Source organism: Apostichopus japonicus, chromosome 22 (assembly GCF_037975245.1).
Source record: "Apostichopus japonicus isolate 1M-3 chromosome 22, ASM3797524v1, whole genome shotgun sequence".
Classification (NCBI taxonomy): domain Eukaryota; kingdom Metazoa; phylum Echinodermata; class Holothuroidea; order Aspidochirotida; family Stichopodidae; genus Apostichopus; species Apostichopus japonicus.
The window spans coordinates 18543604-18556702 of record NC_092582.1 but is presented as its reverse complement, the minus strand read 5'-3'; the positions used below and the strand labels follow the sequence as shown (position 1 = coordinate 18556702).

At 42.6% G+C, this 13099-nt stretch overlaps 1 protein-coding gene across 4 annotated transcripts in view; it reads left to right on the top strand.

The window, feature by feature from the left end:
- LOC139964299 (hemicentin-1-like) overlaps nucleotides 1–13099 on the top strand; it is a 93331-nt gene that overhangs the window by 42512 nt on the left and 37720 nt on the right. For all 4 annotated transcript variants that reach the window (XM_071965792.1, XM_071965791.1, XM_071965793.1 and 1 more), the window contains exons 30-43: nucleotides 556–840; nucleotides 1043–1318; nucleotides 1980–2252; nucleotides 2807–3076; nucleotides 3905–4189; nucleotides 4875–5186; nucleotides 5749–6030; nucleotides 6610–6754; nucleotides 7128–7255; nucleotides 7420–7689; nucleotides 9994–10266; nucleotides 10665–10852; nucleotides 11878–11959; nucleotides 12776–12907. In XM_071965792.1, the coding sequence (XP_071821893.1) occupies nucleotides 556–840; nucleotides 1043–1318; nucleotides 1980–2252; nucleotides 2807–3076; nucleotides 3905–4189; nucleotides 4875–5186; nucleotides 5749–6030; nucleotides 6610–6754; nucleotides 7128–7255; nucleotides 7420–7689; nucleotides 9994–10266; nucleotides 10665–10852; nucleotides 11878–11959; nucleotides 12776–12907 (3201 nt within the window). The remainder of the gene's footprint in view (nucleotides 1–555; nucleotides 841–1042; nucleotides 1319–1979; nucleotides 2253–2806; nucleotides 3077–3904; nucleotides 4190–4874; nucleotides 5187–5748; nucleotides 6031–6609; nucleotides 6755–7127; nucleotides 7256–7419; nucleotides 7690–9993; nucleotides 10267–10664; nucleotides 10853–11877; nucleotides 11960–12775; nucleotides 12908–13099) is intronic.

Genomic DNA, 13099 nt, shown 5'->3' with positions numbered 1-13099 from the left:
GAGTCTTAAGATTTTGACGTTCAATTTTTCTTTTTTTAAAAAAGACCGTATCATTGTGTTTTGAAATAAAAGATTTATTTGAAAAGATGATTGCAGTCCCACATTTATCAGTTTGTTACAAGAGATTTGATCAGAATGGATAAAGGCACTGGGTTAAATAGAAAAGCTGCAGCAGCTGCAGGATCCCCTGCAGCAATGCTGCATCAATATCAAATGTCCAGGGATATCTCTGCAGACCTGCAGTACCTATTGTGTGACCTGTGGAAGACATGCAGTTAATGCTGCAGCCCTCTCAGCATCCTACTTTTGATGCAGTGCCTGTCTAAAATGTGTATGAAGGGAATAAATTCCTTCAGCCCTACCCTTCTTTTTCTTTTTTCCTTTTTGGTGAATGAACCATTGAGACCCTACAATGAAGGGGAATAATGGAGAGATTGTTTGATTAATGTGAAAGGAAATGTGCAAAATTAGATGACATTAACAATCAACAGCAGCAACACTGAGGACGCCATGAATTCTCGCCAACTCCACGTTCTTTCTTTTCTCTCTCTTCAGCGGAACCGCAGATCACAGGCACTCAGGAATCGGAGGATTACCCAGTCCTGGAGTTTGAATCCATCAACTTGCAGTGCTTCATGGAGGATGCCTACCCACCACCCACCATCGAGTGGTACTTCCAGGGACGGATCGTTTCGGAAAACAATTTCGACTTCACCCTCAGCAACAACAGACAGGTGTTAGAGATCGAGTCGGCCACAGCGGAGGATGCCGGTCAGTACTACTGCCTGGTCAGTAACGCAGTCGGTTCGAGCAGAAGAGTCTGGAACGTGGATGTCTTGGGTAAAAAATATTACCCTTTTCTGCTTTTATACTTCTCTTGTACAGCAGTTTCATAACGATCTCCATTCTCTGTGATTGTAGCTTTGGTATTGAGAAAGAATTTTACTCATTTTAGGCTAGTCGTATGGGTTTATATCAGTCGAAGAAAAGTGACGGTATATGAATAAACGCTGGAATTGTCTCGTATCTTTGCTCTCCCCAGTTTCTCCAACCATCAGAAACGGCGCCCCTCAAACCATCGAAGTCCTCCAGAGCCAATACGTCAGCTTTCCGTGCGTAGCGGAAGGTAACCCACGGCCCACTACGACGTGGTTGAAGGACGGGCAAGAACTCCAGCCGAGGGACGGACGTCATCTCATCAGTTCGGACGGCACCCTGGTCATCACCATGGCACACAGCGAGGACACGGGAGTGTACACGTGTCAAACCAGTAACCTGGCTGGAGAGGACACCAAGACGGTGACACTGGAGGTCCTTGGTAAGACACGGTAGCTTACTGTTTGTTTGGGGCTAGTGGGGTGGGGGAGAGGTGAGGAGGGCCAGGAGAGAGGTTCCTGTCACCTCTCAAAGTGCAGTTAAAAGCTGGAGAAAATAGTCTGGATAAATCAATGTAGTTAGCTATTGTCAATGGTCTGTACAGTGTGTTTTATAACAGACAGTTACAGTGATAACAGAATAGTTGTATGGAGCTTTCCTTATGAAGGTTTGGCTTAGTTGGTGCAGCCATGGGTGTAGAGGCAGGTTTGTTTGTCAGGGGGAGGTGGAGGGGGATGTGATGGGATGGTTATGACAGGGTACAAGAGGATATTGGCAACGAATGAAAAAGTGAGAGTAGTTGAGATTGCCTTTTGTTTTGAATGATTTAAAAAAATATTTTTTTTAGAACTTACACCAACTTTTGTTTTACTTGGAAAACATTTAGTATCTTTTGTTGACAAGAATTCAATTTTTTTGGCTGATACATTCATACCTCTTCTTGTAAGAAAAGTAGAACTGCTGTATCATTTTTCCATAAATGACTCCTCAACTCCACATTTGTATGATTTTTTTTAATTATATATAGGTTTTATATATATATATATATATATATATATATATATAACCTTTCCTTCCAATTCTCCCCAAATTGTTCTCCACAGTGCCTCCCTCTATCACTCAGGGGCCCGACACCATCTTCGTAACGGCGGGATTGCCAGCTTTCTTGCACTGCGAGACGTCCGGATTCCCCGCTCCTGACATCTCCTGGGAGAGGAATTACAGAGTGGTTGCTGTCAATTCACACTCATTCCATCAGTTTGATAATGGCACTCTGATGATAAACAGTAGCAGACCATTGGACAGTGGAGAATACATATGTGTTGCAGAAAGCCGAGCAGGGACAGCTTATAGTCAGACCAATCTCATCGTGAATGGTGAGGAGGGGAAAAATATTGTACTAAACAAAAGAAAAAGATGAAGATATTTCCCGGTTTAAGGATGTAAAATGGTAGAAAAAGTTAACAATGCGTTTAAACAATGATGTATGCTTCTTCCACAAGAGTGGTGTTTTGGAGGGGGACCTACTGAATTTCGATAGACATCCTGCAGGAATAAAATGCGAGTATCGTTACCTACTATGTATGCATTTATGCATTTGAGATCCTCCTGCAAGCAGGAACTCGCGAAGAAGCCACATTGGCTTATCGAAGCCGGAAGCTGACTGAAGTCAGTCTCTTACATTCATATTTAACGTCCATGATTATGAATTGTCAATTGTCAATAACTCTGTAACTGTACGACATACATTAATCTTGGAGTGAAAAACCGGGGACCTTATGATTGGAAGGCACTAGCGTTTTTTTGTCCTTTTTTTGTCTATTTTTGTCATACGATGGATGGAGTGACTACTCAAGCATCCATCGAAAACGGTTAAGTCCAGCAGACGAGCCAATTTTTCATTCCATTTCTCTCTCCCGTCTCTCCCCAGAATTGCCTCTGATCCATCTACCTCCGATGAACGAGCAGGAGGTGATCAACGGTGAAGATCTGGTCTTACACTGTCCCGTCTCTGGCACCCCGCTGCCCACCATCCTGTGGCTGAAAGATGACGAGGTGGTGGACCCTACCGTGGTGCAGATGTATGACAACGGCACCATCCTCATACCGGGGGCCGAACCCTCGGACAGTGGGAACTACACCTGCTTCGTCACGAACATGGCGGGCAACGATAGCGTGATGACTGCAGTGTATGTCTATGGTGAGTTGTTGCCCGACTCCATCCGTTTGAGCAGCGATGTTGGGTATAAGACAGTAAATAACCTTTCAGGCTGGTAACTTGGTTCCTCCTATTCATATAGTTTTTTGTCTGTCAAAATCTCTTTCTTCTCTCCAAAGTGTTACAGTAACCTACCTGCACTTTTGTAGACTTCCTCACACTTTTCTCAACCCCCCCTCCCCCTCCCCTCTGTTTCTGAACTAACTGATACCCTTTTGTGTAAAGTCTACCGCATTCCCCTTGTTCACATGACGCATGCAACTCTGTCCCTGATGTGGACATTCAGCAATAACACGTAGCGTTGGTAATGAGCAGGTAATTCGAATACTGAGGGCGATGATGACACACACATTGGACCTTACCTCTTCAGTGGACTATAAGGTGGCAAAAGTGAAAGAGCCTGATGCTAACAGATCACTGCAAAGCTAAAAAAAGAATTTAAAAAAAAAAAAAAATTGAATATCTATATATGCATGATATACCTGACTTTGTAACAATATTTATGTGTACAACATTTCATGGTGTCATCTAAGCTGGCAACATCAACCGTCAAAAGTTTGGTGCCACGCAGCAATGCTACCTATGGCTTCACCTTTGAGTCCATTTGAAATACCCATGGTGATGGATATCAGTGTCCTCCCACAGTACATTGCATATTTATCTGATTACATAGTTTTTAAGTTTGGTAGGGAGTACCATCGTATCGGGTACATTTTTATTGTTACGTAATGCAAAGCTAAACCTTAGTTTTCGGAATTAGACATACGCTTCTTTTACGCTTTCATCTGACGTTCCCTCCTTTCTTTGCAGTGACCCCCAGAATAATGCAACAGGAGAACGCCTTCGAAATCAACATCCTCCTAGGTGAGGCCGTCTCTCTCATCTGCCAGGTGGAGGAGGGGACGCCTTTCCCAAGGATCTCTTGGTTTAAGGGCGGCACACGCCTGTCGGGCAATTCCCTAGACGTCACCATCGACAACAGAGGACAGAGGCTCTCCATCTCCCAGGCTCAGCTGGCCAACACCGGTCGGTACAAATGTGTGGCAGAGAACGCCGCTGGTTCAGCGCAGCGTTTCTTTGGAATCTTGGTCATGAGTAAGTTTTATGAAAATAACTGCGATAGAATCTGTAAATCGAGATAAATATGCTTCCTAAACATGATTAGTTTGTTCGTTAGAGCAACTAATTGCTGAGAGGGTGTAATGTCTTTCCATTCTCTTGTCATCAGTGAATGAACACAGAGATACTCTTGTGAGTCCAGTAGTTCATTAAGAATCCAGGAGAAACAGCCTGTAATCTGTACGAACACTCTACCTGCCAGAGAATGTCATGGAGAAATCTCGGAATTTTTTTTTTAGCAGTCGATATCACGTGCACATAGCAGTTGGTTATTACACAATTCACAATCAAATGTAACCACGAGTCTCAAGAGAAAAGTAGAATGCATTTATATAGTATGATGGTTAAATTGATGTAGATAAAAAAAAAACTCACATACATACTGGCATCCTATCTATTCAGTATGTGGATCAGGGGGGTACAAAAAATGGGCTCAGGGGAAATTGGTGGTCGTAGAAATATCGGAGGGGACCCAGGGAAATATACGACAAGAAATAGTGAAAGTTCATTTCATTATTTATTTTAAAAAAAAACACCGGGCCAGCGTAATTGTCATGGATTAGTAAAGTTTTTACATTACTCACCAGACCAAAAGCAAATCGAAGAAAATTCTTTAATATGACCGGCTGAAATATGATTGTTGAATGTGGTTGTGTCATAGGTAAACCATCTATAGGAAACGTACCGTCCACCATCAGCAGCCAAGAGGCCAGCGAACTCCGCGTATCCTATAACTTGGTACGGTCGGAACCGTTGACTCTGAACTGCGACGCCCACAGTACTCCACCACCGATCATCACCTGGTTGAAGGATGGAAGGGTTCTCATCCCCGGGAACTCCTGGCCCAACGTCACCATAGACGGCCAGTATCTCCACGTGAACAGCGTGGACGCAGAGCATTCTGGTGAATATACGTGTGTGGCCATGAACGAAGCAGGGAATGCGACTCGCTCGTTCCTCGTGGATGTGCTTAGTAAGTCCGTCTCATTGACTCCTTTTCAGATCGTGATGATATGTATCGCTGTCTGTGAGCATGCTCTCCGAGAGCATGAATTCATTCATGTTAATTCTCACCATAATTTGTCACCCTTTTCTCTTTATGTTACTACAGCTTTTTAGTCAGGTAAAGACCACATATGCAGATGTCATGGTAAATAGTATTATTGATAGATTGTCAGAAACGACATGCCCCCCCTCCACCCCTCATCCCCACTTGCTGCCCCTGCTATCGTGGAATGTGATGTTCCACAGTATTTTGGCCCTAGCTCACTTGTGATCATATCCTTCTGATGCGTTCAATTTGAGTATGTCGCCCTCCTCAACCATCTTCCACCTGATGTAGTAATATAACTTTCAGACCAGAAGGAAAGATAAAAATGAAAATAAATATTTATCCCTTTCCCAAAGCAGTATGTCGAATGGAATTTTTTTTTTTATACCCGATTTATCTCGACTCTGTGTATAAACTTAATTTTTCATCGTATAATTTTTCGGGTCGGTGGTAGATATGTAGATTTTTGTTAATTTGTTTGTAGTGCCTCCAGATGTAGAAGGGTCAGAGATCACACACAACATGACGGCCATTCAGAAAGAACCGTTTGAGATGGTCTGCGAAACGGACGAGAGCATTCCGGCAAAGATAGCGTGGTACCACAACGGCAGAAAGCTGCGAAAGTACGATCAGGGTAGATCGATCTCGAAGACCGGAACCGTCCTCACCTTACAGAACCCGCAACGGGAAGACCGAGGCGACTATTACTGCGAAGTGAGCAACCAAGCCGGCTCGGAGAGGAAACACTTCTCAGTTGACATTTATGGTGAGCGTATTTGATTTTCCTTGGGCCTTTTAAATTCTTATGGTGTATCGGTAAAAGATATTGTGACTTTAATGGTCATTCACCTGTGATGGTACAAATCCAAGGTGTAAGAGATGCTTTAGTAACAGTAACAGGTTGGAGAGTAACTTTCCCTCCCTATGACTTCCTGCCATATCCCCTACTTTTGATCACACGGGCAGATGTCTCCACCCGTGTAAACATGTTACTCCCTTCCACATCTTGCCATCTCCTCAGCTTTGACCCCCATGGGCATATATCTCCACCTGTGTAAAAGAGGCACTTCCTGACCCCCATGGGCACCTATCTCTCTACCTTTGTAAATATGTCCCCTCCCTTCCACTTCTTGCCATCTTTAACCCCATGGGCATATATCTCCACTTGTGTAAATAAGGCACTTCCTGACCCCCATGGGCACCTATCTCTCTACCTTTGTAAACATGTCCCCTCCCTTCCACTTCTTGCCATCTTTGGCCCACTCCATGGGCACATATCTCCACCTGAGTAAACATGTCAGTGGGAAGTTACTTAACTTCATCAACATCTCTGATTTTATCCCAGTTCCTGGATACACCACCAGTGAGAATACAGAACTCTCAGTCTTGACCGGTGCGTCTGTCCCGCTGGAATGTCACGGATTTGGTTACCCCGAACCGACGGTCAGCTGGACCAAAGACGGGGCCGAGATCACATTGACCAATGACAGGTACTCATAAAAAAAAGTGAAATTTGTGTGGTGCTGAGCCTTGGGGTGCTACATGTTATGATAGATCTCATTATCATCCATTAGAAGGGAATAAAGCCTTCAAGCACACGCAAGTGACTCGTGCATCTTGGCGTTTACTACCGATGAGGCTAATCCATATCTTTGTTTTTTTTGTCGTAATTTGCCGAAACCATTCATTTCATACATCGATAAAAAAGACGTTTTCTTTTTAATTACTAAATATGTGATGTCTGAAAACTTAGGACAAACTTGATCATGATTCTCCCACCAGCCTGCCCGTTCGCCTAGATACCCTTCACAACAGTTCTGATTGCTTTCGTGTTTTAAAGTTTGAATGATCATTTTGTCGTAGGTATGCACTCCTCTCCGATGGTACCTTGATCATACCAGAGATCACCGTCAGCGACGGCGGTCTCTACGAGTGTACGGTGTCAAATGTCGCAGGCCGACAGTCCTACAGCGTGACCATAGAAGTGCAAGGTAAGAAATTATCGTAGATCCCTCACAGTGCTAAAATTCCCTCCCCCAACTTCATTTCTTAGAAATTTTGTTTTATTCCCTCAAATTCCTCCTTAATCCTGTTAATCCTGTTAATCTCGATCAATGATTTGACACATGCTCGGTCTTTCTTATCATGCCTCTAGTTCCGCCCACCATCATCACCTCCATCACAAAGATTACCACCATCATCAACTCGACATCCCAGATACCATGCGTCGCAGTGGGTACTCCAAAACCCATCATCACCTGGCGTAAGGATCGCCGGATGGTGGACGTGACCGACGGCTACGCTATTCAAGAGAGTGGCACGCTGTTGATAAGGAGCACCCAACTGTACGACTCGGGTCGTTACGCTTGCGTCGCTCAGAATGAAGCCGGCCACGATGCAATGGAGTTGACACTAGAAGTACACGGTAATGGATGAAATCATTTTTTTGGGCAAATTTAATATTTATTTACATATTTTGTGGTGATAAATACAAATAACAGGAGAGAGTTTGTTTAAGTATTTATATGGAAGGATAGCCAGGGAAATGTGTGAATGTGTAATTAGTACAAGGATAACCTCTACCCTGTACTCAAGATATTCCCATATCATTGATGGTTTTCTGTATTTGTGCAAAGATGTGTACTTCTCAGGAAAAGATTAGCACCCTCTGTACAAGATTTACCACCCTATGTGCAAGGTTATTACTCTCAGTATTAGATTGGTACCTCTCAGTACAAGATTAGTACTCTCAGTATTAGATTGGTACCTCTCAGTACAAGATTAGTACTCTCAGTATTAGATTGGTACCTCTCAGTACAAGATTAGTACTCTCAGTATTAGATTGGTACCTCTCAGTACAAGATTAGTACTCTCAGTATTAGATTGGTACCTCTCAGTACAAGATTAGTACTCTCAGTATTAGATTGGTACCTCTCAGTACAAGATTAGTACTCTCAGTATTAGATTGGTACCTCTCAGTACAAGATTAGTACCCTCATTACAAGATTAACCCTGTCTGTACAAGATTACCACCCCCTGTACAAGATTAGTACTCTCAGAATTAGATTGGTACCTCTCAGTACAAGATTAGTACCCTCAGTGCAAGATTAACACTGTCTGTACAAGATTAGTACTCTCAGAATTAGATTGGTACCTCTCAGTACAAGATTAGTACCCTCATTACAAGATAAACCCTGTCTGTACAAGATTACCACCCTCTGTGCAAGATTGGTACTCTCAGTATTAGATTGGTACTCTCAGTACAAGATTAGTACCCTCAGTGCAAGATTAACACTGTCTGTACAAGATTAGTACTCTCAGAATTAGATTGGTACCTCTCAGTACAAGATTAGTACCCTCATTACAAGATAAACCCTGTCTGTACAAGATTACCACCCTCTGTGCAAGATTGGTACTCTCAGTATTAGATTGGTACTCTCAGTACAAGATTAGTACCCTCAGTGCAAGATTAACACTGTCTGTACAAGATTAGTACTCTCAGAATTAGATTGGTACCTCTCAGTACAAGATTAGTACCCTCATTACAAGATAAACCCTGTCTGTACAAGATTACCACCCTCTGTGCAAGATTGGTACTCTCAGTATTAGATTGGTACTCTCAGTACAAGATTAGTACCCTCAGTGCAAGATTAACACTGTCTGTACAAGATTAGTACTCTCAGAATTAGATTGGTACCTCTCAGTACAAGATTAGTACCCTCATTACAAGATAAACCCTGTCTGTACAAGATTACCACCCTCTGTGCAAGATTGGTACTCTCAGTATTAGATTGGTACTCTCAGTACAAGATTAGCACCCTCTGTACAAGATTAACACTGTCTGTACAATATTACCACCCTGTGTACAAGATTAGTACTCTCAGCATTAGATTGGTACTCTCAGTACAAGATTAGTACCCTTAGTATTAGATTGGTACCTCTCAGTACAAGATTAGTACTCTCAGTATTAGATTGGTACCTCTCAGTACAAGATTAGTACTCTCAGTATTAGATTGGTACCTCTCAGTACAAGATTAGTACCCTCATTACAAGATTAACCCGGTCTGAACAAGATTACCACCCCCTGTACAAGATTGGTACTCTCAGTATTAGATTGGTACTCTCAGTACAAGATTAGTACCCTCAGTGCAAGATTAACACTGTCTGTACAAGATTAGTACTCTCAGAATTAGATTGGTACCTCTCAGTACAAGATTAGTACCCTCATTACAAGATTAACCCTGTCTGTACAAGATTACCACCCCCTGTACAAGATTAGTACTCTCAGAATTAGATTGGTACCTCTCAGTACAAGATTAGTACCCTTAGTGCAAGATTAACCCTGTCTGTACAAGATTAGCACCCTCTGTACAAGATTAGTACTCTCAGTATTAGATTGGTACCTCTCAGTACAAGATTAGTACCCTCATAACAAGATTAACCCGGTCTGAACAAGATTACCACCCCCTGTACAAGATTGGTACTCTCAGTATTAGATTGGTACTCTCAGTACAAGATTAGTACCCTCATTACAATATTAACACTGTCTGTACAAGATTATCAAGTCTGTCAGTACCAGATCAGCATGCTGAGTACCACTTACTCAATGCAATTAAAAGTTGCATACTCCTTGGACAAGATGACATGATTAGTGTCATGTCTAGAGTAGAAGTGAACATGGCATGAGCATCAATATTAACTTACACGTGCATCCTTTTCCATATGGCAGTTCCACCGATGGTCACCCCCGTCCTGGAAACTTACTCCGTGGTAGAAGACACTGCGGTGACTCTTGAGTGCCGAGCCACCGGTACGCCGGAACCCCAGATCAGGTGGTATTTTGGTGACTTACAGCTCGCGAGTTCTTCTCATCAGTACCATATACTCTACAACGGTGGCCTTCAGATACCGATCGTGAGACGAGAAGACACTGGAAGTTTTACCTGCGTGGCTTCCAATCCGGCCGGTGAAGATAGCGGCCTACGCTTTCTTGAAGTAACCGGTGGGTTTCCTCCTGTAATGTTATTTCTGAGATGTATTTATTTATTTATACAAGTATGTAATAATCGATCACAAAGATACGTTTGGGAAAGTTCTCGCATTGACATTGTCTGAGTTTCTTTGCATGGGAGCCCACCGTGGTTTCCAGAAGCATCCAGATGGGAGATCGGAATTTGACAAGATCACATCTCACTGTTTTGTGTCAAATTCGCACAAATGCACAGGAAATATATGTATATGCTATTTAGTTTATAGTTGGATATTTAAGGAGGGCATTTAGGTTGGTTAACCACTGTTCCCTTCCCTACCCCTTTCCACTCCCCCCCAACCTATCCCCTATCTCTTCTCCTTGCCACTTCCTCATGGCCCTGGCACTAACGATACATTTATTGTTTTCAGTCCCTCCGATGATCTTACCAAGGCCTAGCACCGTATCAGTGGATGCTACAGAGGACTTGCACCTCGTCTGTGATGTGGACGGAATACCGCTGCCGACAATAATGTGGCACAAGGACGGTGAGCTGATCAGAGGTGAACCCAGGATGTCATTTAATGAGGATGGATCACTGACCATTGCCAGCAGTGTGGTAAATACCCCCTGTGTGTTTCAAATTATAATTTTGCAGGGGGTGATGGAGGGGAGAGGGAGAGGGAGGGGGAGGTGGACAGAATCAAAAGAAAAGTCAGAGAGTTGAAATTGTTTGAATATAATAGTCAGGGTAGAATAGAAAAGAATAATCAGAATAGAACAAAGAAATGAAATATGACATGTCTTGGTAATGAATTTCAAGAAAATGGCAGTGAAATAGTGAAAGTTTGAATTAATTCTGAATTTTTTGCGATGAGTTGTTGGTTGATCAAATTTTGTTCATTTGACTGTTGTTTACGAAAAAACAAATGCAAGCACGTTTCACTTATTTGCACTCATTAAGAGCCGTAAAAAATGCAATGCCGTCCAGCTCCCCACCTTGTTATGCTATTGGTCCTTTTTTGGTTTGGATGCTTTCCATCCATCACTATCTGGGCCCCAAAAAATCTGGGCACATTTTTGGGCAAATTTGATTTCCACCTCAAATGCATTTTGGGGCACATTTTTTGGGACCCAGATATATATTTGAATCAGTTTGTTTGGGCCAAATATTTTTTTAAGGACTACTTAGGCGGAAAATTTTATTTATACTATGTCAATAAACAGACTTTGTCAACATGATAACTGGTTCCTGATACCTTCCTTGATATATTGCCGCAATTAGTCAATATATAATCCTCTTCATTTTAGGTGTGCGCAAGTTCATGAATATTAACATGTACGACTTACCACACTATGAATATGTTTGGGAGTGAGAACCACTAAATGTGTTTGTTTCCTTTGTCAAATTTGTAACCAGAGGGAAGGGGGAAGGGGAATGAGAAAGGGTGAAGGTTAAGAACAGATGATTATTGAGTGACAAAGCAAGTTTCATTAGGTTTCTTTAACTCTCAGATGTCAGAAGCAGATTTTTGACCGCATCTTCCCCCATCAGCAGCGATGCCTCAAATGTAATAATTGGTTACTCTTTGTGCTGTTCAGAGACTTGATGTATTCCTTGCCTGTGTCTTTTATATTGTTTAGGCCAGCGACGCAGGGACCTACCTCTGTGTTGCCACGAGTTCGGAAGGCAGAGACTCCATGCAGATCGAGGTGACTGTTAATGGTAAGTATAGCGTTAGTACTTAATGTGTGAACTACGTGTCAAAGGGTACATTTACCGGGACCTAGTGACAAATGCTGGCAGATTGATAATTTAAGGAGAAACCAAAGTTCAAAGCTCATTGAACCAGTGGAAAACATTGATAATACGTGGGGACACAAAGTGAAGTTGAGTGATTTACTGCACAGGAATAAAAAACATCGAAGGTAGTAAATTGCCATGGTTACTAGGAATATACCCAAGGGATCAGAACATTGTTATACAGGGACACGGTCAGGAATATTTGAGTGCCGGGCAGATTGTGGGGTAGTGTGATCCACACACTGGGAGAGGGATCTGATGCGTCGGGACCCCCTCCCCATTGGACAAATTTTGCACATAAAGTATGCTTAGGTGGTGCTATTTTTCCTATTCTGTGCCATGTATTCTCCCAAATTTTGGTTATGTTAAAATTTGTTAAATTATCATCAAAAAAGTGCCGGGCGGAAATGTTTAAAATACTGTTTGTGCTGGGCCGCATTCAGAACTGCTGGGCGCAGCCGCCCGGTGCCGCCCAGTGTGAGCACATCCCTGGTTATATGTATGTAATTTTGTATGATATATTATATCATATTTGCTGTTTTATTTCCGGGCCACATCTGACACTGTTATTCAGAAAATTAAAAAATATATTCATGTGTGCTTTCAATCATATTAGTTTTCAGTTTTTTTCTAAAAAGAAGTAAGGGGAAAAAATAAATAATTTTGATGCTATGAATTATTTTTTGTCAGTTTGGTACATTCAGATGAATTATTGGAATGATTTCTTCTTTCCTTCAGTACCACCTACCATCACATACTCCCCCGCTGACAAGGAGGTCGCAAGTGGTGACCGCCTGGAGGTCACCTGTGAGGCCAGTGGATTCCCAGATCCAGAATTTAGATGGTTCCACAACAGAACAGAGATTCGTAGTATGTTACTGTTTTGAGGTTTATTTTCACCTTTTTCCCTGTGTGTAGCTCTTACGTCAGGGGTTAAACACTGGGTTATGAGGTGGCAGGGGAGGGATGGGGCACTGGGTTATGATGTGGCAGGGGAGGGGGGATGGGTGCATTGTTGGTGGGAACTATGTTGAAGTTTGAGATCTGAGAAGCTCAGATCCC